Source organism: Gekko japonicus, unplaced genomic scaffold, assembly GCF_001447785.1.
Source record: "Gekko japonicus isolate JY-2015 unplaced genomic scaffold, Gekko_japonicus_V1.1 scaffold585, whole genome shotgun sequence".
Taxonomy (NCBI): domain Eukaryota; kingdom Metazoa; phylum Chordata; class Lepidosauria; order Squamata; family Gekkonidae; genus Gekko; species Gekko japonicus.
Genome location: NW_015170291.1, coordinates 892539 through 906489, shown reverse-complemented (window position 1 = coordinate 906489; position 13951 = coordinate 892539). Strand labels below are relative to the sequence as shown.

The following is a 13951-nucleotide window of genomic DNA, read 5'->3' as shown; positions in this document are numbered from 1 at the left end:
CTTTCTACATGGAAAACAGTTCAGCACACGCAGAAGCAAAGCTTGGGATACAAACCTTTGTTACATCATTTCCCAAGTATTTCAAAAGAACTGGCCTGTATTGACTGGAGGCAGGTGTAGTTCCCCTCTGATCCAAGATGGGAACTCTTCCTTTCTCTTTTCCTAGCCCCTGAGAACACTCAGCCCAGCAAAGCAGAATCAGCCTTTGGAGACCTTTGACTCACTGAAATACATTCACCTTGAAGGCCCCCAGGTTACTGACTTCTTCACTCTCAACCAGCTGAAGTTTCGAAATTGCTCTTTAGCGACAGTGCCATATAAAACATACTATAACCGCTAAACCTGGGTGTTCTCTGAACACGTACAGTTCGGCGCGACTGGGTAGCTAGGCTCCGAGCCTTACCTTTATGACCGAGGCTCCAGCTCTCGAAAGGGGGCTGTGCATCTGAGCTGCGGCTGCCATGTTAGCGATAGTGTTGAGATGGTTCATTTGATTCATAGCCATTGCGACGGAAGCAGGAGGTAGGCCGACCGGGAGAAGGGGGTGGGGCATCATCATGAAGGGTAGATCTATCCCTGGAAGGGGGGGGGGGAACAAAATGAACATGGCCATCACTTTGAGCCTTACTCCAACACCATACGTTCAAGACAGTGATCACTTAATTGGATTAATAACCTAAGAGCATTGTGACCTCCTCCTTATTGGAGAGGACTAGTTTCACTTTAAAAGTGTTTCTTTTATTTTGTTCTACTGGGTATATACGGCTGCCACCAGGAAATTTTAAGGATTTCCAAACCTTTATACTTTTACTTCTGCTCTTACTGGTTAGGTAGACCGAGTTCAAGGCTTACGAGGAACTATATGGTCCTGAGGAAGTATTTCTTTCAGAGCTGGTATACTTGAATAAAAGAGGATTTATTGAAATAATTCATAAATAAAAGGGTAGAACAATGTATCTAGTAATGTGTAAATAATGAACAATTGCTTGGTGTATCACACACAATCTGCTCCCTTACTGACAGGGATCTTTCAGGTAACTTTGTAACACTTTAACTCAAGATCATATATGTTCACTGTTTCTCTTCAGGACATACAGCCTTTCCTATAACTTGTCTTCAATTAAACTTTCATTTATTTTTTCCTATTCTCTCAGCCTTCCTTCTGTTTCTCACTGAACTAACTTATTCCACACAGGACTGCTTCTCACTTCCCTCACACACAGAACTAACTGAACTTATCAACTGTCCAAACTGTAACTGTCACTCCAGACTGACATACATACTCATCCACTCATTTTCACTTCCAAAACCCCTCCCCCTCTGTCAACCACCAATCATACCACGCTTGCTTATCTCAACCACTCTAGTCTACTTACCACCGCCATGCAACCAAACTTTTAAAGAGACACGCACACACAAAAAACAAGGAATCGTTACAAGCATAATTACTCATTATTTAAAATATTAGTTGTTATTTATTTAGAATATTAATATCCTGTTCCCAAGGATGCTTACAACAATCACTTGGGACAACATTGCTGAGGGACAGAGTTTAACCCTTTTCTATCTTCTGTAGTGAACCTCCTGCCATCACCCCCCCCAAAACACACACAAACAGTTGCTAATAGCCCCAATTGGGGGAGAGGGAGTTATCTGTATGGTGCCTTATCCCACCCTCTGCAAAGGTATTGGCAACTCTTGGAGGGTGTGATTTTGATCAGGAAAAGAGCAGAGGGAGGGTTAAATCTCCCTCCCCAGCATCCTTTTGCCGGTCAAACAGGCGGCACATCATGCTTTGAAATAAAGACACTGGAAGATGACGCACATTGTACTTGGGCAGTAAGAAATGTCCCGTTCAAAACATTTATGGGCTTTAAAGGTTAAAACTGGTACCCTGAACGGTGACTACGGCTCGATTTAGACATCATGCAAAACCAACTTTGTTTTTAATTATGGCTCACTCATATGGGTCTATTCATGAAACCAGGACGTGGTGCACACATGGAACCACTCAATGATTCTTTGCCTTGACAAGTGATGGTTTCCATAACCTTTGCTCCAGCTAGGCATCAATGTAGCTGTGGATAGCACCAGGGAACAAAGCCATGATGTCTATGTTCATGTACCATGCAAAACCACAGTTTTCAGGCTGCTCAGATGCAGCGTTGAACCATGTTTTAATTCAACTAAACATAACTAACCCCAAACTTGGGCCACCACTACCCTCCTGTGGTTAGTTAGGGTACCTCAAACCAGGATCCAAAATCATGTTTATTAACCACAGTTAGTCAACAATGACTTTGTATTACATTCAACATTGTTACATTCAACAATGGTACCCAGGCTTATTCCTTGTTTGTTTCATGCTGGTGGCTCACCCTGCCTACAGAGTTGCCTGGCAAGAGTGGCTTGAACAAAACTTTCCCTCATCCAGCTCTCGCTGGTATCAAGCCTCTCTCTACTCAACTTCAAACCATGCTTTCAGATCCTGGTTTGATGGACAACGGGGAGGCCAGTGAAGGTGCTGGTGGATCAATGCAGGACTTTCTCTGTGAAGTTCCCCATCAAGGAAACCGACAGCTTCCTTTCATTCCTCTGCAGTGTAATGCAAATTTTTTTGGGGAAACTGAGAAAATTTAGAGGCTGAGAAAAAGTGAGGGTGTATTTTACTTCTATAATGGATAACTTGATTTAAAAATTATTTAGGGACTTGTTTTTTTAACCTGTTTCAATGTTATCTGCCCCAAGCTCTTGGGAAATAGTTAAAGGTAAAGGTTCCCTTGCTCGAAAGCCAGTCGAATCCGACTCTAGGGTTGCGGGTGCTCATCTCCGTTTCAAAGCCAAAGAGCCAGCGCTGTCCGAAGACGTTTCCGTGGTCATGTGGCCGGCATGACTAAACACCAAGGCGCACGGAACGCTGTTAGCTTCCCACCGAAGTGGTACCTATTTATCTACTTGCAATTTCTTGCTTTTGAACTGCTAGGCTGGCAGGAGCTGGAACTAGAGACGGGAGCTCACTCCATCATGCGGCACCCGGGTCTCAAACGGCTGAACTACTCACCTTCCACAGCCTGCAGTTCAGCGTCTTAACCACTTGAGCCACCGCAGCTCCTCTCTTGGGAAATAGGGAGGGGTATATAGGGATACTAGCCTACAGGTGGGACCTGGGGATCCCCCGGAATTACACCTCATCTCAATACTACAGAGATCAGTTCCCCTGAAGAAAATGGATGCTTTGGAGGGTGAACTCTATGGTACTGTACACCACTGAGCAATGCTCCCTCTGAGCTGTGGAGTCTTGAGAGCAAAAATTCGACTTTGTGAGCTACTGGAGTTCTGAGTGAACAATTTTGGCTATTGCATGAATTAGTATGCAGCTAAGACAAAATGTGTGAGCTGGAGGCTAAAAAACTGTGAGCTAGCTTACAGTAACCCAGCTTAGAGGGAACACTGCCACTGAGGTCCCTGTCCTTCCCAGGTTCCATCCCTAAATCTCCAGGAGTTTCCCAATCTAGATCTGGCAACTCCCCATCCCCCGCCCGTTGCCGGGGGGGGGGGCTGGCAACCATAGGGGTATAGTTAAATAAATAATAAACCAACAAAGAAAAAGAGTTACGAAACAGTGCCTGTGGCATCTCTCTTGTCTTTAAACCGTACCGGCACCTCCACCCCCACCCGCCAAGCTCATGCAAACATAAGTCTTTGTTCCCTCACGATAGTTTCAAACTCCCAGACACCATCTGTCCACAACGGAGTTGCGTGCCTGCTTAAAGTCCAATTGACATGCAAACGAAATGCAAACTACAAACGGAATTTAACTGCACATCACCGGGTTTAAGGCACAATACATCAAGTCTTTGCAAAAGGGGTGTGAAAGAGACGCATCTCATGCTCGCAAATCAGACATAATGCCCGATATTCAATAAACCCTTGAATAGCCTCATGGAACACGGCCGAGGAATCAACAATAACGGCAAAATGAGGGGAAAAAAATATCCTGTGAGAAGGGGGGAATTCGGTATGTGGACCTCTCCAGATGATTTAGTGATATAACTCTGAGCATTCCCATGATACAGAACGTAAACTTGAAGTGCAGTCCTAAACCGAGTTATACCCTTCTAAGACTACTGACTTCACTGGACTTAGAAGGGTGTAACTCTACTTAGGATTGCACTGCCAAAGAATCCACAGTGTTCTTAAGTCCTTCAAGCTGGCTGCTGTGTCAGTGAAAAGGCGAAAGATTTCTAACTATGTACAGGACCAGAGATGATGATACCACAGAGATGATTCTGAATGCCCGTTGGAAACAGCAGTACTGGAGATGAGAATGAGGGTTAAGGCAAAGAAATTAAATTATTCCAAATAATTCACCCAAATGTGAGGAAAACGCAAATTAAAACATTACGATGCAGATCTGATTCCTCCCTCATTCATTTGCTGTCTCCCTTTCACAACTGTTTTCTTGTCCCCCATGGCTTGTCACTCTAACAGGCAATTCATCTACATTCTCTTCCCTGTCTTGCCTGGACAATATCCTCTTTTGTACCAGTGAGACAGAAAAAGAAGATGGGATGTTGCAATGATGGTGAATCATCAAGCTTGCCTCCCCCATCCACCAGCTTACCACCTATAACTGGAAATTTTGTTTTCCAGCACGGGAAAAAAAAAACCCTGGTTAATCTAAAAAAGTGACTCCCCCTTCCAATTCTGTGGGGCTAACATTTCTCCGAGTTGTTATGGGCATCTGTCACATACTATTGAGGTCAACAGCAAAATATCCCAGTGATTAACAAAAAACGGAATTCCACTTTTTTAAAAAGGGGTCAAGGTTCTTCAACACTACAAAGACCTTGAAAGCTTTTTGTTCATCTAGATTTGGAGAGAATACCAAATATTTCTCTCTCTTTCTCTCTCTCTCTCTTTTTTTTTAAAAAAGGAACTTTATGTTGTTACGCAGCCAGCTTAACAGGACATAAAACGTTAGTGAACACGTACAGAATTGCACTCCTGATTAAAATCTACATAAGGTACCATTGAGTTGCAGCCAACTCATGGCAACCCATTATGGGGTTTTCAAGGGAAGAGACATTCAGAGGTGGTTTCCCACCACCTGCCTCTGCACACTTCCTTAGTGGTCTCCCATCCAAGTACTAACCAGGGCAGACCCTGCTTAGCTTCCGAGATATGACACGATTGGGCTAGCCTGGGCCGCAGCTCTTAATTAGTGAACCGTTTTACAAGATTCCATCTTACCATCTTCAGCGGTTTTCTTCTGCTCCTGCAAACCTTGAAACTTCCATGGGGAGAAATTCAGGTTTTGTTTTAATTTTTCTACAGTCTGATAAGCAACAATTTGAATATTTGGAAAAAAAACTGGCCATGAAACACTTTCCCTCCCTACCAATGAAAAGGAAGTCAGGATCAAATGAGCAGCTTTAGGGACACCTTCAAGTAGGAGCCCCATTTAATTGATTTTTTAAAAAGATATCCCACATAAACTGTTAGGTCAAAGGCTTAGTGGCAGCTTACTCACAAACAACTGGTGGTTAAAAGAGAAGCGCTAATAAAAACAACTTAAATGAGAAAATCAATTAAAACATCATCAATAAATAAAAGTTAACAGCTGGTAAAGAAACCTGTCGGTATATATACACCTCATTTATACCCCATTTTTCTCTCCAGTGGGGATCCAAAGCAGCTTACATCATTCCCCTGCCTTCCATTTTATCCTCACAACAACTCTGCAAGGTAGGTTAGGCAAAGAGAATGTGTCTAGACCAAGGTTACCCGCAAGCTTCCACGACAAGAGTGGCAATTCGAACAGCCCCCCCCCCCCCGATCCTAGTCCAACGCTGTGACCACTGCACAACACTGGCTCTCAATATACTAAATCAGGAAAAATACAAACAAAATTTTCCACTTCCACTCAAGTGTTTGTTTTGGCCAAGTGAACAAAAAGATTTTCAAGTGATGCCTAAACTTAGCTCAGCTGAAAATCTAAAGCTCTTTTACACCCCACGTTAGGTAACATTGCACTAGTAAGAAAATCCATGATTCCAAACCACAGTGGTTTATTTAGGCATAACATGGAGACAGCAATAAACCACCAGGAATGCACACAGTACACAAATGACAGAAGATACATGGACAATGGAGAAATTGTAAAGGGAAATATCAATACAATTAGCTTCATCCTTGTAGCTGTCGGCTGCTCCTAGTCCCTCTTGCCCATCTAGTAATGTCCTTTAAATTACTCTGAGAGCCAGTGTGGTGTGGTGGTTAAGAGCAGCGGACTCTAATCTTCCCCACTCCTCCTCCACATGAAGTGTGCTGGGTGACTTTGGGCCAGTCATGGTTCTCTCGGAACTCTCTCAGCCCCCACCCTACTTCACAAGGTGCCTGTTGTGGGGAGAGGAAAGGAAGGAGATTGTAAGCCTCTTAGGTAGAGAAAAGCAGGGTATAAAAACCAACTCTTCTTTTCCTTCCATGTTTCAAAACACATGAAGCCAACAGAGGAAAAATGGAGAAAGGAAAGGGTAAAGATAGAATAACACTGAGGAGGAGGAGGAGGAGGAGGAGATTGGATCTATACCCCACCCTTCACTACCCAAAGGAGTCTTACAATCCCTTTCCCTTCCCCTCCCCACAACAGACACCCCATGAAGCAGGTGGGGCTGAGAGAGCTCTCTCTCGAGAACTGCCCTTGAGAGAACAGCTCTGAAAGAACTTACGACTGACCCAAGGTCACACCAGCAGCTGCATGTGGAGGAGTGAGGAATCGAACCTGGTTCTCCCAGATTAGAGTCCGCACTCTTAACCACTGCACCAAACTGGTTCTCAAGAAGGAGGAGGAGGAGGAGGAGGAGGACTGAACCTAAGCTATCCAAAGATGCCCTGCTCTGAGGCCTTTATAGCCTGCCCAGGCGTGGTGGGCGTGGTATAAATCTAATAAATAAATAAATACCTCCCAAGAGGCAGTAGTACCTCTCTCTTCAAGGCAGAATAATGGGAGGATTGTTAATCTCATGGTGGTGGCTGGCTGGCTGGAGTTTTCCCAGCCTTACAACTGGACTACAAAAATCAATTGCCTTGGAGAAAATGGCAGCTTTGGAGGATGGGCTTCTATTCACACCCCAGCTGAGCTCCTTCCCCTCCCCAAACTCTGCCCTCCCCAGACACTATCACCAAATTCCCCAGAGGTTCCCAAACTGGGATTCTAGACAGAAGTGAAGGAATCCCCCCCCCTTCAGTTTTCCCCATTGTTTTTCCAGGGGACAACACAATCGGTGCATCTCAGCCTCATCCCTCAGCTTTATTTTGGCTGTGACACAGCCACGTCAGCAAAAGAATGCCGGGTTCCAGAACACAGCTCTCACCAACGTTTCTGAACTATTGAGGTCACGCGGCATCGTGCTTTCCCCCCCTGAGCGGGACCCATTTTGTTCATCATGCCTGAAGCTGGAGCATGCCAGAACCCGAAACCTTCAGGGTTTGATGGACCCAGGACAGCAGATACTGGCAGAGTTTCCAGGCCTCCTGCTACGGAGGGAGACCTCCCACCATTTATCTCCATGACCCACCGCCACTCTGAGCAGACTTGGTGTGTGTGTGTGTGTGGGGGGGATTGCCGCTGGCCTCTGTGCTGGCACATCATTTTCTTGGTAAAACCCGGAAGTGACGATGGGTAGCTGTAGGAATCGATGTGAACTCTATGGTTTTACCACTGTCACTTCCAGGTCCCTGACATCCCAACCCCATGTCCCTACCGCCCAACTCTCCCGCTGGTTGCCAGGCTTGGCCTAGCCACCTTAGATACTGGTGTTCCAAAGGCAAAGCCCCACCATTTACTTAGCCCCATGCTGTCTGTTTTCATTATCCCTGCTTTCTTGTTTTGATGCGTTTTTTAAAAGTGATTTTATATGTTGGTTGCTTTTAAGGGCAATAAGCCTATCTGAGGCCAATAATAACCTATCTGCACAGCAGTACTGCTCCAATGCTGTGATGCTTGCTTATTAGGGTTGCCAAGTGTATCTTCGTCCAGGAGCGGGGGGCTCCCGGCCGGCGTCTTGTGTGTGCGCGCGCGCCGCACGCACGTCACCCGGAAGTGACAGGAGGACGCCAGGCACGCTGGGGGCGGGGCCACAGCCATACAAGGGAAAACCATAGAGTTTTCCCTTGTATGGCCGTGGCACCGCCCCCAGCGTGCCCAGCGTGCCCACATCACTTCCTGGTAACGCGCACGTGGGGGTGGGGTTCCCCCGGGGCCCGATTCCGCGGTGGCGGAAATCGGGCCTCCAAAGCGGGGGTTTACCCGCCCCCACTTGGCAGCCCTATTGCTTATGTCTGATGTTATAATGTTGATGATTCCATTTTAGGTATTAGATCACTGAGCAGGTTGTTAGCTGCCGCGTGGATCTTTTGGTTGAAGAGTGCAGGATATAAATACACGAAAGGAACAATCCAATCTGGATCTGATCAGAGCAAAGATAACGGTGGCAAATCACGCTTGTCAAAGAAAGGCCGGAGCTGACGCACCAAGCGAAGTTGGGCGCGGGTAGAGGAGACGTTCTCACAGTCTGCTGTCATCCCTGCCGCAAAAAAAAAGTGTCAGGAAAACAGGCCCCAGCCTGTGTTCCTCATGAGGTTCCTCCAACTTGCTTTGTCGCCTCTTACCCTGTGGCAAAACCAAGGAGCCAAATAAGATGTGTGGGATGGGCGAGGGTGTCTGGGGGGGGGGGGGCGACCACGCCTAGGAGCCTGGCAGTACACGGTTCTCCCTGCCCCATCTTATCTTCATAATAATCCTGTGTGGTAAGTTAAGACTGTAGACTGGCCCAAGGTCACCCAAGGAGCTTTACAGTGGACTGGGGCTTGAACCCAGACTGCCTCAATTCTAGTCTGAAACACTAATCACCACAACACACAGGTCTGAACAGAGGCCTGTATGAACAGAGGCCTACAGTGCGCCCTACAGCCACAGACGAATGGCCACGTTTACTAGCTAAAGGTCAAAGAAGTCACTGCACAGACACAGTGAGAGAGAAAGATGGAGGGATTGGGCCAAGGTCACCCAATGTGCTTTGTGGCAGAGTGGGGATTTTATACTCATGAAACCGTCTTAATTTCTGTCTGTCTCTCTGGGTCTCTCTCTCTGTGTATATCTGTGTCTGTCTGTCTGTCCATCCATCTGCGGTGACACAAACAAAATAATCCACTTTCAATTTGTTTTATTTATTTATTTAGACCTTTTTACCCCGCCGTCCCCGCAAGTGGGCTCAATGCACTTTCCAACTGGATTTTGCCAGTTCACACAGTAAAATCCAGTTGGAAAGTGCACTGAAAGTGGATTGGAAGTGGATTATTTAGTGTGTGTGACCGTAGCCTCCATCTATCCATCTATCCATCTATCCATCTATCCATCCATCTATCCATCCATCTATCCATCCATCCATCCATCCATCCATCCATCCATCCATCCATCCATCCATCCATCCATCCATCCATCCATCCATCCATCCATCCATCCATCCATCCATCCATCCATCCATCCATCCATCCATCCATCCATCCATCCATCCATCCATCCATCCATCCATCCATCCATCCATCCATCCATCCATCCATCCATCCATCCATCCATCCATCCATCCATCCATCCATCCATCCATCCATCCATCCATCCATCCATCCATCCATCCATCCATCCATCCATCCATCCATCCATCCATCCATCCATCCATCCATCCATCCATCCATCCATCCATCCATCCATCCATCCATCCATCCATCCATCCATCCATCCATCCATCCATCCATCCATCCATCCATCCATCCATCCATCCATCCATCCATCCATCCATCCATCCATCCATCCATCCATCCATCCATCCATCCATCCATCCATCCATCCATCCATCCATCCATCCATCCATCCATCCATCCATCCATCCATCCATCCATCCATCCATCCATCCATCCATCCATCCATCCATCCATCCATCCATCCATCCATCCATCCATCCATCCATCCATCCATCCATCCATCCATCCATCCATCCATCCATCCATCCATCCATCCATCCATCTATCTATCTATCTCCTGGATGGCCCAGGCTAACTCGATCTCGTCAGATCTGGGAACCTAAGCAGGGTTGACCAGAGGTGGGCAATGGCAGGCCACGCCACCTCTGAATGTCTCTTGCCCCAAACCCTACAGGGTCACCATAAGTCAGCTGCAACTTAACGGTACTTTCCACCACCACCGTATAAATAAAGCTTGGGGGAAAATGGTTTGTCCCTCAGTGTAAATATAAGGAACAAAGCTGTTAGGTACCTCTCTTCCAGTTTTTCTGGGAGAACCACACTAGACCTTGGCCTCAGCTTTCCACCCTCCACCAGAATATGCAGAAGAGCAACTCGGGGTTCTGGTTTTAAAGGCCCGTGTACGTACTGTTAGTGAGCAGATGGTTCTGCTGCAGAGGGCTGAGGGGATGAGCGCTTCCCAGACTGGGCTGCCCGGACAGCGATGCATGGCTAACTCCGTGATGGGATCCCGTGGTGATGGGAGACTGGAGTTTCTCTTTATCCCATGAGGATTCGCTTCCACCTGAAAAACAGCGTGAACAACAGGTTTTCAAAGATTCTCGGGAGACGAGAGGCAGCCAATTATTTTTCCTTATTCGCACAGGATGATGAGAAGCCTTCCCCTATCCTGATGGGCTGGAGGTTAAGAAGAGGAGGACCAGCAACGCAAATTCCAGCTAAGCCATCGCCCACTAGGGCTGACTTGACCATCGCACAAAATCCTCAAGACTAGACTGCAAGGCTTCTGCCCAATCAGGATCCTGCTGTGATAAAAAAAACCTACTCAGCAGATTCTCAATAGGAAAAGCATGTATGTGTGTCATTTCATCACACGTGCACAAAAACGAGCATTGAGTGCACAGCTCCCGGGAACCTCGTTTTTTAAAAAAGAAAAACAAAACAAGCTCCTAGTTCATGATCATGCAAAAAATGAGCTTAAAATTATGCAATCCGTGTCTCAGGAAACTTCAGAGCGAGTCTGTGTCCAGTAGTCAGGAAGAACACTGTCATTGCCGTGGGCAGGTTGTTGCCTTTTCATATGATGGAACAATTGCGTACCCAGGGGTATAATTTATGAAGGTCAGAGAATGCAGCTTTTCTTGGCACAATGTGTATTACCTTGGCACAGAGAGAGGCTTGGTTTTTGCAAAGACAGCCGGTGTGGTGTAATGATTAGCCTGTTGACTTAGAAGACTTTGGTTCAGATCCCCACACCGCCATGAGGCTCTCTGGGTGACCTTGAGCCAGTCACGCCCTTTTAGTCTAAACTACCTAGCAGGCTGTTGTGCGGATAAAACGGGGAGGAAAGGCCCTCTGTATGTCCCTCTGAGCTTTTCCAAGGAAGGGCAGCATAAAAAATGTACTAGACAAATAAAATGCAGCCAAGACACTGTCCAGATACCCAGATGTACACCTTGATCTATGTAGTTCCACCACCACCTTGACTTGACCAAGGACAGTCCCTGTTCGCAGGAACCAGCTCCTGGCCAAATCACTGCCCTGTCAAGTTTTTGCATTCGAGAAATTTCTTGTTCAAATGTTGTTAGTGCTTGATGCTAAAATTACCATTCACCAGGGTTTCAGCACCTTCTCCAAGATCTCTAGAAGTTAAAGCTGAGAGTCGAGAAACATTTACTTCTTTACTTCAACACGCATGCCTGTAAACCCACACGCGTGAACAGTAAAGCGCTACCTAGTGCAAAGGTGGTCATTTCACATGCTGGTAAGATTCGTTTTGAATGGATGATAACGACAGACGGCGGGATGATGTTTTTCTCCTGGAGTAACTTTTAACATGGCACCTTCCCTCCTGGCTTTTACAATAGTGCAGGACAGACTATTGCAGAATGAAGGAGCATAGTCTAAAATACAGGGAGAAGAATCTAAACTGAGTGGGAAGTAAGCCATGGTTTGAGAATAAAGTTGTTGCAAGCATGCCCCTGTGACATTTTGCAGGTACCTGTACCAAGCGAAGTTCATTTCCTATGACAAGGCCTCTATTTTAAATCTAGGCAGGCTCACTGACAGTGCAGTCCTAAGCAAAGTTACACCCTGCTATGCCCACTGATTTCAATATTCTATTTAGGATTTCACTGTCAGTGTCAACGGGACCCACCCCTTTATATTACAAGCATTCCTCATCAGCCCAACCTTCCCAGGTTCTCTTTTCTTGTTGCAATGTGCAACAAACAAACAAGCAAACAAACAAACAAGCAACTTAACTAACTAATGAGGGAGGGAGGCAATGAACTAGACAACACCTTGTAATATGAACTCGACAACTAATCTTGTTCAGGGTCACCACAGCAATGGTAGGAAAAAAAAATTAAAAAATGGTCATCAGTATGATGTCACTTCCAGGAAAACCCAGAAGTAATGTCATGCCTCTCTAGGAATTGGCTGAAACATTGTGGTAAAACCCAGAAGAGATGTCAGTCCTCTCTAGGAATTACAGAAAACTCTGATTTTACTGTAGCTTTCCCGGTTTTCCTGGAAGTGACATCACATTGTTGGCCACTGCCTCACGCTGCCCCCTGATCTTACCCGGCTGGCAACCCTAACCTTGTCTGTATGTTAAGTCCCTTACCATAATGATTAAGTATAGTCTAAAATAATCAAAGTGGCACAATCAAAGTGGTTCTTTGCTATACCTGCTACCCCTTTAATAAAATTATTCGATTAGAGTTTGCATTGGTAAGGGGGCTTGGGGGAGCCTATCTGGATTATTGACATTGCCAGGAATTCATTAACTTGATTTCCAATTAGAATCGGTAATACTCGGTTGACATGTAAGGGACAGTGGCAGGAGGAAAAAATGTATCTTAATTGAAGATGAACGCAACAGCACAGAAACACTCAACATTCTTTATGATAAGCACTTGGCTAATAAAAGTGATTAATGCTATCAAATAGAAGAAATTTGAAAGATCAATGATTGAGGGGGGGAAAAGGGAAATGCTCCATCATTTTAATACTACAGCCAAGCTATGAATTACCTTTACTATTACAGATTTGCAATTTGCAAAAATGATGAGCAATGCATTGACAAAGAAAGATGCATTTATGTCATGCTAAATTATACCATATGTTCTAATATAACGTGGCATAATTACAGCAGCGTTCAATAGCACGGCTATATTTGTGCTGGTTGTGTCAGCGTTTCCGTCGTAAATTTAACGCGCTGCACCTTGACTGTCCCAAATTCACACTGACGGAAAACTGGGCAGACCACCAGCTACGGCTGTGTATTCTGAGGGCAAACTAGAAGGGATGCTGGAAGAGAAAACCTTTTCGTAGAAGAGGAAACAAGGCCATGCGAGGTCCAGTCCAGGAAAAGAAGGGAGTTTACCCTCCTCCCCTGCACGTGTTTTCAACAAATTTAAACTGAGCCACCCCCTCCCCCCCAAGTGTTATCATCCAAGGAATGGTAACAAGACAGGGAGAGAGAAGAGGCCCATATTTTTTCTCAGCCAGGTCTAATGAGTGTGTGTATGTTTTAATAGGTCCAGGGCTCTTTTTGTAGCAGGAACTCCTTTGCATATTAGGCGACACACCCCTAATGTAGCCAATCCTCCAAGAGCTTACACTAGCCCAGTGATGGCGAACCCTTAAGAGACCGAGTGCTCAAACTGCGACCCAAAAGTGCCAACACGGCAATTTAACCTGAATACTGAGGTTTTACTTTAGAAAAAACAACTCATACATTAACTTAAGATTATCCAAACAAAGTAAGGAAAGCAATCCCAAATGCTTTCATTTACTTAAAATTATTTGGCAGAGAATTCGACATGAAATTAAAAGACACCTGCTACTTGGGAGGAAAGCGATGGCGAACCTAAACAGCATGATAAAAAGTACAGACATCACC

At 45.7% G+C, this 13951-nt stretch overlaps 1 protein-coding gene across 1 annotated transcript in view; it reads right to left on the bottom strand.

The window, feature by feature from the left end:
• Positions 1-13951, bottom strand: part of DACH2 (dachshund family transcription factor 2) — a gene marked incomplete at both ends in the record, with an annotated part of 408589 nt that overhangs the window by 28705 nt on the left and 365933 nt on the right. Inside the window, 2 exons of the mRNA XM_015417893.1 lie at positions 404-576; positions 10451-10606. Of these exons, the coding sequence (XP_015273379.1) occupies positions 404-576; positions 10451-10606 (329 nt within the window). The remainder of the gene's footprint in view (positions 1-403; positions 577-10450; positions 10607-13951) is intronic.